The sequence below is a fragment of the Convolutriloba macropyga genome, chromosome 8 (assembly GCF_964194025.1).
Source record: "Convolutriloba macropyga chromosome 8, txConMacr16.3, whole genome shotgun sequence".
NCBI lineage: Eukaryota > Metazoa > Xenacoelomorpha > Acoela > Convolutidae > Convolutriloba > Convolutriloba macropyga.
In genome coordinates, this window is record NC_134475.1 from 26,015,448 (window position 1) to 26,034,175 (window position 18,728).

Genomic DNA, 18,728 nt, shown 5'->3' on the forward strand with positions numbered 1-18,728 from the left:
AAGATGGCGATAAAAGTTAATACTATGTTTTCATGTTTTGATCAGTATTACGAATTGTTATACGCCTTAACATGTAGAGGAGGAACTATTAAACTATGAACTAATTGTTAAAAAATAGTATCAATTTTTCCAGGTGTACTTTCGAAACCTGCACCCAAGAATAACATTTCCTCAACTATCCCGAATGCTGGTTCAAGGTCAATGGCTGCAACCACACCAGGTGTAGTAGGGAGGGCAGTCACATCTACGGGAGGAGGGATAGGAGTCGACAGAAATGGGGGAGGAGTGGCGACTGGTTACTTTTCTGATCCAGATATGGAGACAAACTTCAGGAAGGACACTGATTGGTTCAGCACTTATATCTCACATTTAAGGTTTGTCCCCCCCCCCCCCCCCCCGCTCATTGGAGAAGATCGGTCACTAACGACCATTCCTTTGCAGGAAGTGACAACAGTTTTTGACGACCGGCATTTTCAAGAAAAGTCCGTTTTCAATGTGTTTTTACAGCTTTTAACCGGTTTTTATTTACTAAGGTATTTTTTCCAAAAATTGATTTTAGTTTTGTCCTTATTGGGCTGCTTATGTTTCAAACAATTTGATCTCACTAAAGAAAGCGTTTGATATACATTTCCTGTGCACGTTAACCAGACAAATATTCAAGTGTTTTTGAGTCTTGAAGATCGGTTTTTAACCAAGTACGCAACCGTCTTGAACTGAAATTCAATTTTTTAAAAGTTAACTTTATGCTTCATCTGCCAAAGGGGGACATCAGGACTCGCCGTTAGTTGAAATCATTTATGATACTTTTATGACCACTGGCAAACCATATATGATCTCCGTTTGACAACACAGAAATCCTTACTGAAAAAAATTGTCAAAAATTGGCGGTTTCCGTCAAGATGAAATGGCAAATTTGTGTATTCGAAACATGAATACATAGCAAACAGAAAGGCTCTAATAGCAATTTAAAATGAAAGTAAACAATTAATTTAATGTAACACGGAAGTTCTAGTTATTTAGTTGGGTTGAGTTTGATTTCACATCTCAATTTTGGATCACGATGGCTCTCAGGTCTTGGCACTTATAGGTCTGCAAGTCACATATAATTTGTTTTTCCGGTGGATTCACTTACAATCACGCAATTGGGCCTTGGACTTGAAGGTGATTGAACTGTTGCTGCTCTCTTGATTTGGAGTTGCCACAATAACAAAAGTATCTGGATCATCAAATCAAACAAGGAGGCTCGGTAATGTGCGTTCGCACATTAAGTTCCGACCCCGTTCATCTACATTTTCACTTAATTGTCTACCAAATGAGGAAGAGATAAAAAAATCAATACGGCAACATGTCGTTCAACAAACTTATAAATGAATTAAACAATCTACTTTAGAGGGCCTATGCGAACTGTGACCACCATAATATGACTACCAGAAAAGACGGCGATAAAAATCAAATAGTTTCAAATATTAATTACGACCAAAACTCGTTGTCCATTTTTTGAAAATCTTTAATAACCAAATCAAGATGGCATCAGATAACTTATACTAAGAAGGTTAAACTGTACTTTATAGGAACAAAATATTGAATTTATCCTCAATGGGACTAGGTAACAAGTCGACAAGAAATGAGCAAAAGGGCAAAATTTAATAAAATATTGCTTTTTTAAAAAGAATAAATTTCGACCTTATTAGAAACATTATGCATCAAATGAAAACATTGCGAGATTCTTTTATACCTCCACAGAGGGCGATTGAGACTTTTCACTCTCAGGATATGTCATACGACTGCAAAAAGAACGACGAACACATGCAAAAATAAAAATTTGCACGGAAAAATTTGCACGAAAAAAATTTGCACCAAAACGATGTCCCAGCCAATTAACATTTAGCTAATAATTAAAAGCATTGAAAATCTTCAATCGCGCTTTATTAAAGTGAAAAAAATGAGAATCAAATGACGCCCGTTATTTAAACACTGTGAAAAGGAAACAAAAACCTACAAAAAAGCGAATATGCAAAAATCAAGAATATTTTTTGAAAACTGGTTTTACCAAGCAAAAAGACCATTTGAGGAAAATAGAACCGTTATGAAGAGCGAATTGTATTTCAATAGTTAAATGAAGTGACCTGTCATTAGAGATGCTAAGCTACAAGTTAACAAGTTTACAGAAAAAAGATTGGCAATTCTCAAAAATCTATTGTTTTTTTTGAAAAACAAATATTTTCAAAATTCATAGACAACAAAAAACTTTCGACTAAAAGAGTAGACACTTCATCTTGCAATTAACTGGAAAACTAGTTGCGCTTGATATTAGTGATAATAAATCATAGGACTACAAAATAACATCAAGTACAAGCTGAACTAAAAAATTTCACACACAACTTTACGAAACCACATGGTCGAAACCATTAAAATCAATAAAAAAAATTATCCAGGAGAACCTAAAATCTTCATTTCCGTCTTGTTTGATCATCATAAAGTCTTTTTGTAAATCGATTACACAAAATGACAGCAAAAAGAACCATAAAACAAGATAGTATCTAAATTTCACAAAATTCTTCTGAAACAAATTGTCTAAGCCCTCAAGACATCAGTCAAAACGTTTGAACAACAGAGATTTTAAAGTTTGATTCAACGAAACATTAAAAAGAGCTCTAAATAATGCGAAGTTACGAAAAAGATACAACATTGTGAAACACGAAAACAAACCCGAATCTGATCAAAAAAGGGATACTATTGTTCTTTTCTTTAGGAAATTAGTTTGAAAGTCAATAAAATCATTAGCTATTTACCAATATCAGCTATTAAGTTCAATGATTTACCTATAGTTGCCCACTGAGACCTTTCATCACCAAATATTTTCATACGACAACAAAAATTAACAACAAACACAGGGCAAAAATAAAAAACTTTACCAAATTCTGCAAGGGAATGGTGTCGCAGCCCAAACAAACCATATGTAATGAAAACAAAAATCCTTCAATTCCAACTTTGTAAAAGTTTTTTCAGATAAACTGTTAACTATTGTGACAATATACCAAAGAATCAAAAACAACAGCAAAATTGGGCAATTATGCACAAAAATTATAAAATTTTGTATGAAAACTCGTAGTACCAAAAACAAGAAAACTTTCCGTTAAGACAATCTGCCACAAAATTAGATTGTACTCTTAGGGAAGAATGTTTAACCTGTATTTACTGTGAATACGCAAAAATTGACTTAAATAATATAAGAAATTGACAAGTTCAAAAAAATCACTGAAATTTCCTTAAAACAAATACATTCCGCAAAGCCATAAAAACCCTATTGCTCTCTGAAAACAGACTCTATCTACAATCAGCCTCATGTTAACTTAAGTGGGAGCTGTCATTTATGGAGTCGTGATAAAGTTTTTGTCAATAGTTAACATTAAAAGAACAAAAGCAAAATTTTTTGAAAGAAGGCAGCACTAAAATAAAAATTGAAGGTTTCTGATTCTAGGAATCCATGATAATATCGAACCTATCCCCGATTTGGCCGCGCTCCCAACAAACCGCCCAACTATTCCAAGTGTTTGCGATTTAGACCAATTGTTGAGTGAAATTCTTCAAATGTTAAATAAAAACAACGATGCGTTTTGTATAATTATCGAGTTAAATATACAAAAAACGGCAAAATTAAAATTTTAATTCCAGAAGACTTTCATAGGGCGTCTAAATTCAGCTAGCGCTCTTTTGGAGGTTAGGGAGTCTATGTTAAGGTTTCTTGGTCACTACGTCTGGAAAACTTTAACAAAGTGGACCAAAAAAGCATATTTTGTGCCAACTTTTGATGAAAAAATTCGAATTTTGAAAATTTCATCAAAAATTTTTAGCCAAAAACTTCATAAAAACAATTCAGCAACGCTCATCTTTCTCTAACGGTATCAATAACACTCTGCCGTTAAAAATTTAAACTTATTTTAAATTATATTACCGAAATTGTGTCAAATTTTAGCAAAAATTACTGAAAATGTGAACAAAAACAGTTGAATGTTCACAAAACTTTAATACTCGCTAACTCCCTGTAAAAAACGAAAATCGAAAAAATCTTTGTAATTACATATTCTAGGATGTACGTGCTTTTTAATGATACCACTCACAATTCTGTACGATGAATATATCGATCGGCCAAAATTGACTGAACAAAAAAAATCCAGTTGAGTATATAGTTCCTCCCTCCCCACTAAAGTGGGGGTCAGAACAAATAGCCGAGTCTTTTATGTCCTCTTCTCTCAGGTGTATTTGGCGAGAGCTGATTTTAGCGGAGCGGGTACAGCTGTTTGAGCAGAAGTTTTGTCTGCTTTGCAAAATGGGGCCTTTTAAGTTTACGTACAGTCATAGCATGCGAGACATTAGAGTTTGCAGATGATCGGACAGATGTTTCTCTCTGTCTTTCACAATTTCTTTTCTCCTCAGCTCAAATCTTGTATGTGCTTGCCAAGTTTATGTCCACTGTTTCTGCATACATGTGGGTGGGCATTGGGCATAGCTCCACAAAATATCGAAGCAACAATCTTTGTGCCGCTTTTGAAGCATTCACTATTCCTTTTTTAATTGACTTTTCCGTTCTATTTCTTTACAGAAAATATTGGATTAGATTTCCTGACGGTTGAACCAGGCAAGAGGACCTTGTAGAGACCAGACAGATGACTTTTTGCTCTTTTGTGTGCTAGTAGCTTCCGCTCAATTTCAATGTTCATTGAGGATTCGATCCCCTGAACTTGGTTTCGCCAGTTTTTGTGTGAATAACGTATCAATCCACCGAATATCAATACAGTTTGTCGCCCTTCTTCTGAGCAGCACAGATAGAATATTCTATATCGTGGTCACTCTTATTAGCGTTTACCCAGCCCTTGTAGTCACGGTAATGCTCAACTGGTCTTCCTTTAGTCTTCTAAATAGTGATCAAAAATTTTTTCATCAACAGTAAAGTTTAAGCGACATTGTTGAGTACTCATATCATCTAGTTGTTATAATGATCATAAAATGGTGTAACAGTTGTTGCTTTTGGTTGCAAATCTTTAAACAAGGCGAATCGTGATAATGTGCACAGCACATTATGTTCCGACCCCCCCCCAACCACTTCGAACGCCCTCCACGCATACATGATTGTGTGTGTGTGTGTGTGTGTGTGTGTGTGTGTGTTTGGGTATGTGTGTGTTTTTGTGTATGTATGTTTTTTTTGGGGGGGGGGATGATATTTAGTACTTTGGGGACACCGACTTTTTTCCCAACAATATAACTTCTGTTGACTTCTATAGATTGAGATGAGCAAAAAATTCTTTGTCACTGCAATTTTTGACTTGGCGCGAAATCATCAGCAGCAAAACAACTCTGCCAAAAATCACAACTTTTTTGATGATTTGAACGCACGTTTGATTTCTGCAAACACAATACAATTTACTCCCATTTTAATTATCACCATCAGAATGAGGTCAAAGCTATTATTGCAACCATCAGTTTTGGAACCAATCTATCCCCCCCAGCAAAGTGGGTATGTAACTTTGGGTCTTTCCCAATATAGCCCCCACCAGCTTAGTTGTCAGATAACCTATAGCCCCCATCATGGTAATTATACCATAATGGGGGCTAAAATTTCATGGGGGGTCTATAATGGGAACGACCCGTAACTTTTACGCCACCCCACGCCTACATGCTAATGTTTTGCACAGTAATACTCTGCATCACAACACATGAATTGTAAAACGTAGTATTAAGAAACAAGGTACGGAGGGCGGGGGAAATAGATCCCATAATTCTCCCCCCATATCTAAAAGATAGACCGACACATTTTTTTATAAATTTTTAGTTGAAACAGGCTCAATAATGGGGTCTTACCCATTATAACCCCCCCCCAGTTTAGTGGTTATATAACTTATAACCCCCAGTCATGGTAAATATACCATAATGGGGAGCTATAATTGCAGGGGGCTATAATGTGAAAGACCATTTATTGAATAGGTTTCAACTACATATGAACTAAAGTTGTGCAGATCTATATTTCGGTCTTTCCCATTATATCCCCCATGAAATTTTAGCCCCCATTATTGTATAATTACTATGACTGGGGGGGGGGGCTATAGGTTATCTGACCACTAAGTTGAGGTGGGGGGGTCCTATAATTGGAAGACCCCTGTTTTTTAGACAAGGGGAAAAAATTATGGGATCTGTTCTGCTCCGCCGCCCCCTATCTTTTTTTCATTACTACCATTTACAATTCAAGAGTCCTGATGCAGCGTATCACTGTGCAAAACAACAGCACGTAGGCGTGGGGCGGCGTAAAAATAGATACCCACTTTGGTGGGGGATAGACTAGATCCAAATCTGCTAGTTCTTGAAATTTAAATTTAGAAAGGTTTTGTCAATCTGATTTGGTGTTTTCGAACTTTATTGTTCAAAAACCCCAAATCAGGGTGACATAACTTTTTTAAATTTAACTTTCTAAAGCCTTTTAATAATTTTTTAATAACCTTAACTGGCAAAAACCAAAAATTTTGTTTTTGCCTTTTCCAGACAGAAATTAGAAATTTTTGAATCTATTCTGTTTCGAAGGTTTTACGAAATTGGTATCATTCTACCCTAGGTGCAGTGAATATTTTTACACGGTAATTTGCTATCCAAAAACCGAAAATCTAAAACCAACATCAGAAATACACTTTGACACCACGAAAATGTCAATATGATAACTAAAAAAATATATTACCTGATCAAGGATTTTTCAAAAAAAACTTATATAATCTATTTCAAAGGGCTTTTCAATGATATGACACATGCTTTTATCGGAAAAGTGAAAAAAAACTGTAAAAGTGAACAAAAACGCCAGAATGATCACAAAATTTTGGAGCTCGATAACTCCCTGTAAAAAATGAATTTCGAAAAAATCTTTTTAATTCTATAATCTACGCTGGACGGGCTTTTTAATGATACCACTCATAAGTTTCTACGATGAATATATCGATCGGCGAAAATTCACTGAACAAAAAAAAACCCATTTGAGTATATAGTTCCTCCCCCCCATATGATGGGGTCGGAACAATAAATCAATATCGGAATAAAAATGATCCTAGTGTTAATGTTTTCTTTGTTAGGCAATTGCGTGAAGGAAATTGCGTTTTTTTTCCAATCTCTCTACTAGTCAAATGGTTCTCTGTGCCTTCTCCCACTCACCGAAAATGTTTTTGTCTGCAAAGTATATAGCTTGATACAGGCAATCATTGCTCTCTATACCGCGAACATTATCATAATCTGGTAAAATTTTTATTACATGATTTCCATTCGTTCTTGCAAAGACTTCTGCTGTTGAAAAAGACTTCTGCTCTATCTGTCAATACATACGATCAAAACATCAATTGTTGTTGATAAAAGTTGGTCGTTCAAAAATGTGTTCGGTTTACTTCAATTGTTTCTGAGCATTTTGTGTGATGGTGTATCTTTCAGAATGTCATCGCATCTTTTAAGGTTAATACAGCCATAGGAGTGATTTCGTGATCAATTGATTGATGTTATTCTCAAACACCCCCTCTCTGGACAGTTCTACATCCCTTTTCGCGCTTGAGGATCTTGCGTCTATACTATCTTTACACTACGATTCGAAATGGGGGTGGGTTGGAAGTTTACTCTTGTTGCTGATTTTGTTTGTTGAATTTAATTCGGTCTTGTTATCCGCCATCGGGTTTTTGGGGTGAATTTGATTCTTGTTTGATTATTTTTTTTGTAGTTTTTAACGTTTTGCAGAATTGTTAACGAAAAACTACTTTAAGTGCTGCTATTCAACAAGTACTGCGTATTCTTTGTTCTTTGTCTCGTTTCCAGTTCTAGTCTTGATATAATAGAGAGGTTTATGGTGGATTTCTTTCAAACCGTGGTTTTTGTTTTCATTCAAGGATCGCTCCTAAGGCAGGATATAATTGTGATAAATTCGGAAAACTTTCACTTTAATGTTGTATAAAACTTGAATCTGATGCGAATATTTTCAAAGATTTTGGTACTTGTAATGCAAAAGTTACAGATGCAACTTCTGATGCAACTCCTCATATCTACTACAGCGAATAGTTTTTTTTGCAGCCGTATGACATTTTGATAAACTGAGATCAGATTTTCATTGTCAACATCACTTAAGTACCCATAAAATAAAATAATAAAAGATTCGCAAATGATCTTTTTAATTTCCTCTGCTTTTTTTAAAAAAACAAGGAGCGAGCAATATATAATCCAAGGTGTATTGAAATTTTACTGGTTTCCCAGTTATTTCAAATCTATATTGACCTGTAGCTCCTGCAGTGACTATACTAAATTTATTGTTTCCTTCTGTATGCGAACTTAATTTTTGTTGACTTTTACACTTATTGCAGACTCAGTGATACTGCTGTATTTTCAGAAATTTCACTGTTTAGTTTTTGTGAGCAGGAATTGATGAGATATTCAATCTATGGCGTTACAAATTTGTTTTCGAAAACTGCTCTGTTTAATATTTTGGAATCTAATGGAACTTTTCTTTAACTGTGTCCTTTAACTGTTATGACGATTTGGATATAATGATATTATCTGCGTGGCTTTGACAAATTTCAGCTTGTCCTTTTTCAATAAGTCTGGTAATGTTTTTTCGCTTGAATCTGCCTCAGTTTGTAAATTTATAGTTACTCATGGAGATTTCTGCACATGTAAATGCTTTTGATCGAACATACAGTGTGGGTTTTTCATCTAACTATTCGTGGTGCTAAAACTGGAACGTTTCCGAGGAAACGTTTCGTTGATTGGGCCGGGACGATGCTTCAAGAAACCAGCAACTTTGTTAGTCACACCTTGCAGTAGGGATATTGGTAATTCGAGTTTCGTAATTACATTGGGCCCTTCTCTGTGACTGCCTGGAACTACTGTAATTTAGATTGGAATCGCTTTCCAATTACTGCATTAGATAGCCGTGCGTATTGCTCCCAATGTTTTGATTGCGACATTGAAGATTGTTTTCGATTGCCTGTTGTTTGCTGTTTTCATTCAATGTGACTACTTATTTTTTCGCAAACAATTTTGTTCGCCATTCTATTAACGCGTAAACGCTTCCTGAATCCAATATTGCTTTCATATCAGTTTCATCCTTTTGTACTTCTAATTTGCAGTGGTATCGTAATTTGAAATATTTGACTTTGAAGCCACTGCTGTCACAAACTTTTTGCGTAAAAAAACAATCAGAATAACATTTGTGACTATAGTTTTATTTTGTTTCGTTAACTTGGTTTGTAGCATCATCAAAATAGTTTTTTTTGCTAAATTAATATTTCTGAGTTTTGGTTTCAAGCTATTTTGTGATTTGTGTTTGAAAAAATGATAAGCATGGTTGCAATTGTGGTAAGTACTTCTTCTCTCTGGAAGCTTGTTGCGATGATCTGCTGACAATGAAAGTCCGCAAAATTGGCCATTTGTTTTTTTTTGGCTGCATCGGTTTCGTGTTTTGTAACCAATAAGGATTCGTCGTGCGAATACGTTGTATAATATGAACAATGGAATTGGAAGTCATAAAAGTAGAATTAGCATTTTCGGTCACTTTGAGTTAATTTTGAATACCCATTTGAATTATGATCGATAGATTGAGGGCTATTTTGGGTTTTACCGCATCTTACAGCAGTCTCCTCTGAATCTCACCGTCTGGCATGTTTTCCATGAAGACCGCACCGATAATACAATATTCTGTTTCCCCGAAGTCCGAATTCCCTGCGTGTCCTTTCAAATAACAATCGTTTGCTTTCAAAGTTTTTCTATCGGTTCCTTTATGTTGCTGTTAGCTTCGAAATAAGTAAATATCGAACGTGATATTTCTAAAGATGAGTTTGTTGATTTGTAAAGAAGTATTTTGTTCAAAAGATCCCTCCCATCTTCTGTTGTCATCTCGTGCAAGGGATTCGCTGAATGTTTTGAGTTGAAAATGTGCCTCCTTATGTACACCAATTGGGATACATCAAAGTTGCCGCTTTTGAATCAGAAGTTCTTCGTGGCTTTTCCCCGTAGAGTATAGAGACCGCCGTAATCTTTTGACTTGTGATCATTTGAGTTGTTTGTTGCGTATTATTCTGCCACGTTGTTGGTTGGTTGCCGTGACTGTGCGTTGTTGGTTGGTTTCTTTTTCAGTATCGTTGATTGGCTCTTTGGGTAATCTGACTCCACTTGGAAGATCCGCCAAGAATTTCTCAACTAAATTACTTTTTAGCTGAAGTTGGTATTTTGATGTGTATTCGCCACCGTTCCCATCTGAGGGGCGATTCAAATGTAGGTTGGTTTCAAAAATATTCCGTTCAATTTTTTAGGCAAATTTTGCTACGTATTTGTGCACTGACTGTGTTTTTTTTTGGTTTGCTCTGTTCAGTATTGTTATAGCATACCTACTTTGAAAGAGTTGAATTGGAAAAGTATAACCTTTGCAAATGTGTGGATTAATGATGCGAATCCGCTTAGTTTTTTTTCTGCTCACTGAAAAACTATAGAGTTGAACTTGACTACAGGAGGACAACTCAGAGTATGAAACAAAAAATACTTTGTTTAATTCAATGTAAAACATAGCCGGTAGAATACCGGAAACGATTCGAATCGTCGTGCAAAAACAATCTCTACACTAACTTGGACAAAATCAGAATATCGAAAAAAACACTAGAAATAACAAAAATAGTAGACCAATATAACATAAAAAGCGTTAAATTTTTTTCTTTGAGTTCAGTTGTGGGTAGGTGCTGGTGGCTGGTGGTGGTGGTGGTGGTGGGGGGGGGGTTGGTAGGTGGGGGCAGGCAGGTGTTGGTGGGGGTGTAGGTAAGTGCGGTGGGGGTAGGTACGTTGGGGTTGGGGGGTATGTACGTTGGGGGGGGGGGGGAGGAGTAGGTACGTTGGGGGGGGGGGGGAGGGAGGAGTAGGTTTGTTGGGGGGGGGGGGGTGGGTGGGGTAGGTTAGTGGGGGGGGGGGTAGTTTTTTTGGGGGGGGGGGTAGTTAAATGGGATCAAATTTTCTCAAATTGACCTCTTCACCTTGAATTACAGACTGTTACCAATTGCTATACATTACAAACAAAGCTATTGTTAAAGTCCAATGTTTGAAAACAAGTCAACAATCAAAAACGGAGGTAAAAGCTCGAATAGAAAGAAGTCAAAACTCAAGTCATGAACAAACTTGATTTCTTCTAAAAAAAACCTGTAGAATCTCAATACTCCTCTTCAATTCGTAATAATTCAGCAGACTGCGGGAAACCTAAATATTTATGAACAGATGGGAATGAAAGTGTGAACTATATATACCGCGTGCCATTTGCGGGACTTAACTTCTAATTATTGACCAAATTCTAGGAAAATAAATTAAGGAAGTATGAGTTTTGGCAACAAGATATTTGGAAATGGGGGGTCATTTACTATTGCAACTCATAATTTATTATGTAAAAATTTTTGAGCGAAAAAAAACCATGGAACAAAACCATTATTTTTTGCGTTTTCCCGAAAAATGAGTTGGGAAAAACAAGAATTATGGAAACGGTTTAAAAGATAATGTTTGATGTCATTTTACGCATTTTATAAATTTTTGTTCCTCACTCACGCTGTTGAATATTATTTTCATTAAAAAATTTCTGAAAGGTTTTTATGACACTGTAACGCTGGAATAGTATAAAGTTGGGATAGACATTCAAATATTCTTTTCCCAGATAGTTTGATTACAGTTAAGGTTATGGTAGCAATTTATCATTTCAGTGCTCCTTAAGCGTGTGTTTTATATGTTGACAATACCATAGTTTTGCATGCTTTCAATTTTGATCGTGGTATCATTTTTAAGAAAATTTTGCTGTCAATCCTCTGGCTACTTATAATAATAATTTACTTCTTTTCACTTTCTCAAATGATAGCCTTTTCGTTGATGCTGTTTTTTGTTAGTATTATTATTCATTTTCCCGCTGTTTATCTTTAAAGTTTTTGGCTATCTCAATGCATCGAAATTTGAAACATATATAGCTCAATTTCATGCTGTTTGGTTTGAAGGAAGCGAAGAAGAAAGACTATAAAGGGAACTCGAATCTCATTGGATGAGGAGAGCGACGATGACGTTGTAGGTTACGCAACAAGAGACGCGTCAAAAACGGCCACCGACAGATTAAAAGGGAGGACTTTCTACGAGAAACAACAGGTAGTTTTGAGGATATAAGAGTTGCCTTAGCTTCAACTTTCCGAGGATAATAAGGTTTCTCGTAGTACTAGTGCATGACTTCATTCTTTGAGATTTTTATCACAAATATATTGAAAGTTGAACTATTGAAAAATTTGAGTTAATGCTGATGGCGCTTTCTTTTGAAAAATTGGAGATGATTACTAAACAAGAACATTTCAGGATAAAAAATCTCGCAGTAAAATCAGTGAAGCGCCCGAGAACTATTGGACTTACTTCCGACAGTATGGAGGTTCGAAACCGGGAGACTCCGGTCCAAGTCCGAACGAGGTTCGATACTCGGAGTCCGGTTTGAAGAGGATGAATGACGAGCGAGAGAAGACTGGGAACTATAAGTCTTCACACTCGCACAAAGATCTGTTTGGAGCTGAAGAGTATTACAAGAGTGGTCGGGATGTGTTGTACAGAATATGGCAGGAACGAGAGAATCTGAAAGAGCGTGATCGACAACTTAAACAAGGTCAGTAGTCATAAATAATTCAAATAATAAATAAAATTAATATGAGGGGAAAGACCCGTTTGCATTGCTGAAAACGCTCCTAAATAGAACCTGGAGGCGAATTTTCATTTTTAAATTACAAAAATTTACTCACAAACTGTTTTGAAAGTTTAAATTAGTACATTTTGTGTTATTGTGCTAAAAGCTGGAAATAAGTTTTTTTCAAACTTCTGCCAACTAGTTTCTAGTTTTGCATCCCCACCCTCCATTGTAGGGGATACAGTGCGGAACCAGCCAGAGGGACAGACGTGGGTTCAACAGGAGCTTCTATCAGCTGATCTTTAGAGCTGACATTTTTTTTGTGTTTTTTGAATTTCGTTTTCTGCATTAAAATAGTGTCAAGACTATTATGCCTGAAAGTTTGCATACAGAATATGTACTAACCTTCACCTACTCAACCGCTGATTCATTTATTTATTTACTGCATATTAACATATGTTCTTTCTTCTGACCTGGTTGAAGTACTTTTACACGTTCAACGTTTTTGAAGTGTGTAAACAGTCCAACAGGCTTTCAACTGAATAGTCAATAACAATGCAAATTTTTAAATTGAAGAGCCATTTTGAAGTTCGAACTTGACAGGAAATTTTAATTGGTCTAGTTCTGGTTGGTTTGTGAATTGATATGCATTTCAGTTAAAACTATGAATTGATGAAGAGTTCTTCAGTTTTATACTTCTGAATAATTTAGAACTCGGTTACGACGAGCGAGAGATGGAACTCGGAGCCCCACGATTGGTCCACGACTCAAGAGAAACCACCATGCGGTACACGACTCCCCTGCACAACCCGAATTCCCAACACCTCGTCAGGACAATAGTCACAGAACCCGGAAGACCTCACTCGGCTATGCCTAGTACTAAAGCTGCGAGTGCTGGAGCTGGGCTCAATAACAATTTGACAAAATATTCGACCGGTACGGGACTCGATCTCACGCGTGTGACGTCACAAAAGGCAATGACAGCGGATCAACGGAGCATGGCACCCAGTCAGCGGCCATTTGAGATCCCTGACATCGAGTAAGTTTTTTTCATTATGTAGATAGTTTTTTTAAATTCAACCAGTGGCAACTTGTCAAACAAACGTACACTCTGCAAAAATCATCCAAAAATTAAGAGTTGTGTTGACCATACCACCATTCAAGAAATCATTTAAAAAATTAAATTTTGATAACTTCTGACGCTTTTGCTTAATTTGCTAAATGGTATTGCTTCGTGTTTTACAGTTTCTTAAATAAAAAATGGGTTCAAAAAGTATGGAAAACTACCTTCAATTAATTAAATCGCACTTAAGTGCTATAAAGAAACAAAAGAGTAATGCGCGGAATATTTTTGAAAAAGCGCATTGAGCCCATTAGATAAGATATTTCAGCGTGAATTAATTCATACTAGTTTTGAGAATATGTTTTTTCTGACGATTTTCTGAGACGTATTTTGAACGTGTCTGACACGAGTTTTTGTTTTTAGTACAGAGGACCGGGAAAACTTCGGGCAGAGTACAATGCTCAAGCAGAAAATAGACACACAGCAGAGGGTGAGTTGAAAAGGGGAAACAGGAGTATAAAAATGGAGAATACTGTTGGAGTTCTGCAACAGCTCAAACCGTTAAAAAAAGATACCACGATTTCATGACTTCTCACCCAATGTTTTAATCGAATCTGAAGCGACGCAAGAGTTATTTTCTAAACCAAATTGTCAGTTCAGAAAAGCTTAATTATTAAAAGGTACGGGCTTTTCCCATTATAGCCCCTAGCCTAGTGCCCATATAAACAATAGTCCCGCCATCAAGGTAAGTACATCATAATTGGGGCTGTGTGTGTGTGGGGGGGGGAATTAGCCACTCATGTGCTAATTTCAGTGTTTATTTTATGGTAGTGGCGTAAGTTAGTGTTTGTCAAGGCAGGGGTCCACAAGTCAAATGTTATGAAGATTACAAGAGTGCGCAATCTTCATATGTATATTTAAAAACAGCCCTAGTCTATTGCCGACGGCTATCTTGCAAGATCTTGCAAGAGTCTTGTAAGATTACGCAACATCTTGCAAGATCTTGCAAGATAGCCGTCGTTTATGCAAGAATCTTGCAAGATAAGCGTCTGATTTTTGCAAGGATCTTGCAAGATTAGCGGTGAAGTCTTGGAAGACCCTTGCAATATGGGCGTCCAGAAATCTAGTCTTAGCTTGTGCGTGGGCCTTTTTGGCTTCTGTTGGATTGGAAGATTGGCAAAATTGAACATTTACGATTTTCGCCAGGTGCATATTTAGTCTTTGAAAAGCTTTATGTTATCACAATGGAAAACGTTATATTAACTATTTTTCAGTAACTATGCATTCTTTCAGTCTCAACTGGTGGATGACAATTGGTTTGGGTGGTACTTGTTACCTAATAATGATTCAAAATCAATGGAGTCATAGAAACGTCTTATTTAATGAACAAAAAAAAAGAATAAAACACTTCATGTCATCAGCTGGAAGGGGCACTGGAGAGCTTCTTTCCAAGCTACCAACCTATTCACACTTGGTTTGTACAGTATGAACCATTAAAGCCACCATTAAACAATTATTTTGGAAAAGAGTTTTTCAAATACTTAACGAAGATAGAAAGATATGAAAGTTTCTAATTTGAACCGAGGGCTCACTTCAATGGACTCATAAAAGAATATGATCATTGAGTTAATCAGTCTTTTAAGTTGCACTTTTGTCTCTAACATTTTTTCGAAATCTGTCTTTCTGTCTTGCAAGATCTTTTGCAAGATAGTCGTCCGGAGCTTGCGTCTTGCAAGATAAGCGTCATTTGCAAGAATTTTACAAGATCTTGCGAGATAAGCATCATTTGCATGAAACTCGGAGTTTGTCTAGGGGGTAACACGCGTTTTCACCCCTATTTATTTATCACTCTATCATTTCATCCCAATTTCTTTACTTCTCTGTCATTTCACCCCGAGATCAATCCTTGATATAATTGGTAATATAGTTTGGCCATGCCTCAGTGGCCTGTGGGACTGGATATGAAACTATCCCAACCTAACAGCATTAAAACATTCTTGTAATGCTGACTGCTAATTTGCGGGGTGAAATGATTTGGTGCTGGCTTAAAAAAAACCGGTCCGGAAAGAAGTAGAACCTTGTTTAAATTAAGAGGGATATTATGTATTGCTTTTATGCCAAAATAACCCATTAATAAAAACGAGTACCAAAATACAACTGATAGCGCGTTCAACAGTCTTTTGTTGTGATTAATAGAAAATGGAGAATCTCTACGACACAATACGAAGTCTTGAACGCGAAAAGTCAAATCAAGAACACGTCCTACAGGATCTCAAAGAAGACATGCGAAGTATGCGGGAGAAGATGGAAGTCTCTACATCCGGGAGGTCTCTAGCACATCAAGGGGACCACCCTGCTGCTCTGGCTGCTGCAGCTGCTGCGGGAAACAACTCAAGACAACTAGAATTGTTTAGGAACGAGTTTATGGACCAGTTTGCAAAGATGCAACACCAAATTAACGGGTATGTCGACAAAATGGAGGACGACGCGCTTTTTAAGTGCCCATATTGCCATATTGTTCTCGGTCCTCCTCCCCCCCCCCCAATTTATCAAAATCACTCTGACATTTTGGATCAAGAATTTGCATCAAGTTTATCAACTTTTTTCTTCTAAAATTTTGTTCTAATGAGAGTATATATGAACCGCTCGCAAACCTACTTTCTACAACTAAATTTGTTAGTATGAAAGAAAACAAATATGAAATGAAAAATGAAAAATGAGTTGTTTTTATAATGTCACAATTTACTATTTATTTCTGCTTAGTTTCTTCCCATTAGATGAAGCCATTTCTTTTTCATTTGGGGTCATTTAATCTACTTTAGTAAACCTTTTTCAATCTGATTTCAGAAAAACTTCGGTTAGAGCCTTAGAAACAAGAAAAATAGGTGTATGAAGGATCATAAACTTTTTGCATTTAGCTTTATCTGGTTTCCTTTTTTCTTCCGAACGCTGCAACCAATAATTGATTGTCTTATATAATGAATGGATGCATATAGAACGCTTCGAACAATAGAACAAGCAAAATAGAAAACAAGATTTCACCAAGCGACAAAAATGGGTTCAAAATAGCATCTCCTTTTTTTTGCATAGTTAACTTTGAGCACCTAGCTTTATTCCCGAAAATTCTCTCAATATATTTTGGCCTGTGTTCAGATGTGCTAAGAAAAATAAATTTCTAATTAAAAAAAAATCATACAATTGGTTCTCTTTGAAAAAATGTTCAGTAACTCTAGATAGCGAAATGGTTTACAATTTCTCTGCTGCACAATTTCTCCTATATAGACAAAATTCAAACAATATAGTGTGAAGGCTAGTGTTAAGCTGACTGAAAAGTTGAACGGCTTATGTAACCAACCAATTAACCAATTTTACCAAAGATTCAAAAAATGAAAAATTAATGAAATTTTGTCAACTGTTCGCCTTTTTGTAAGGCTCTGAATAAAACAACGGCAACGATAAAGTTCAGCAAGCACTTCAAATAAAAAAAAAGTTAACCGGAAATGTATTTTACTACTAAGTTGATTGGTATATTTAATGCAGAAAAATTTGAGTATTTTTTTCCATACATTTCCAGCTAATGTGATTTCATTTGAAGTGCTTGCTGAACCTCATCGTTTCCGTGGTGTTACACAGCTGTAAATAAATTACAAACAGTTTACAAAATTTGGTTAACATTTCAATTTTTTGAATTTTTGGTGAAAATGGTTAATTGGTTGGTTAGCTCAGCAAAAACTCAAAATATTAGACACTTTATCACTATCATTCACATTGTGTTATTTGAGTTTTGTCTAGACAGAAGAAATTGGGCAGCAAAGTGTCAAACCATTTTGATTTTTAGTGTTACCAAACCCATTATCAAAACAAAACAAATTGTTTGAATTTATTTTAATTAAAATTTTCATTTCATAGCGCATCTGAACACCAGCCAAAATGTTGGAAATGCTTTCTGGAATAAAGCTAGGTGCTCAAAATTAACATTGCAAAAACAAGGAAGATACCATTTTAAAGCCCTTTTTTGGCATTTTAGCAATTTTAAAGCAAAATTTCTTTGCGCTGGACGAATTCTCTTTTTCTAATTTACTTGTTTCATACGTCGATGCGTTCTAAATGGTTCCATTCATTTTCTAAGGCAATCAATTATTGGTTGCACCCTAGGAAGAAAACGGAAACTAGAAAAAAATAAACACAAAAATTTATAATCCCTTATAAACCTAATTTCCTGTTTCTATGGCTCTAATCGATTTTTTTTTTCAAAATCAGATTGAAAGATATTCCCTAAAGTACATTAATTGACTCAAAATGAAAAGAAAACAGCCTTCACTAGTAGAAGAAATTCAGCAGAAACTTATAGTAAACTGTAACATTATAAGAACAGTTTCTTTTCTATTTTTTTCCCGTTTTTCTTAAAGAAAACTATATATCTTCTTTCATATTAAGAAATTTAGTTGTATAAAGCAGGATTGAGTGGGGTTCATATGAACTCTCATTATAATGTTTTTTTTGCAAAATGACTTATTGAACAAAATTTTTTTGAACAATTGTTTTGAACTAGTGAGAACATTTACGTGCATCTGTTCCATCCTTGCTAGAATGTCTCAGTGCTCAATATAAATTCATGAAGTCATAGTTAAATTTAGTCAACAGCGCAGAATTTTTACATAATTATAGCTTCAAAGACTTTTGGAAAAATGTTAAAAATTTCAATCAGAAATGAATATCATGATTTCGAGGTGTTCTTTGGGCGCGATCGAGTCTCCCAACAAAAATTTGCGAAGAGTTGTAAAAAGTTTGCAAATTGATTTTAAAGAAACGTTGGAAAATTTAGCTTTTTGTTCAGTTGTAACCTGGAACATGAAACTTTTAAGCACCGATATCAAGGCCTAATTTAATTGGTTTTTTTAAAGATGTTAGATCTAGATGTCCGATTTCTTCTTTCAATGAAGGAACGTTGTTTTAATGTTCTAAAGGGAGAAAGAGAGA

General features: G+C 35.7%; 1 protein-coding gene across 5 annotated transcripts in view; it reads left to right on the forward strand.

Moving 5' to 3' along the window:
- LOC142344039 (uncharacterized) overlaps positions 1-18,728 on the forward strand; it is a 103,541-nt gene that overhangs the window by 16,905 nt on the left and 67,908 nt on the right. For all 5 annotated transcript variants that reach the window (XM_075395505.1, XM_075395507.1, XM_075395506.1 and 2 more), the window contains 6 exons: positions 134-374; positions 12,024-12,168; positions 12,370-12,667; positions 13,397-13,724; positions 14,172-14,238; positions 15,945-16,210. In XM_075395505.1, the coding sequence (XP_075251620.1) occupies positions 134-374; positions 12,024-12,168; positions 12,370-12,667; positions 13,397-13,724; positions 14,172-14,238; positions 15,945-16,210 (1,345 nt within the window). The remainder of the gene's footprint in view (positions 1-133; positions 375-12,023; positions 12,169-12,369; positions 12,668-13,396; positions 13,725-14,171; positions 14,239-15,944; positions 16,211-18,728) is intronic.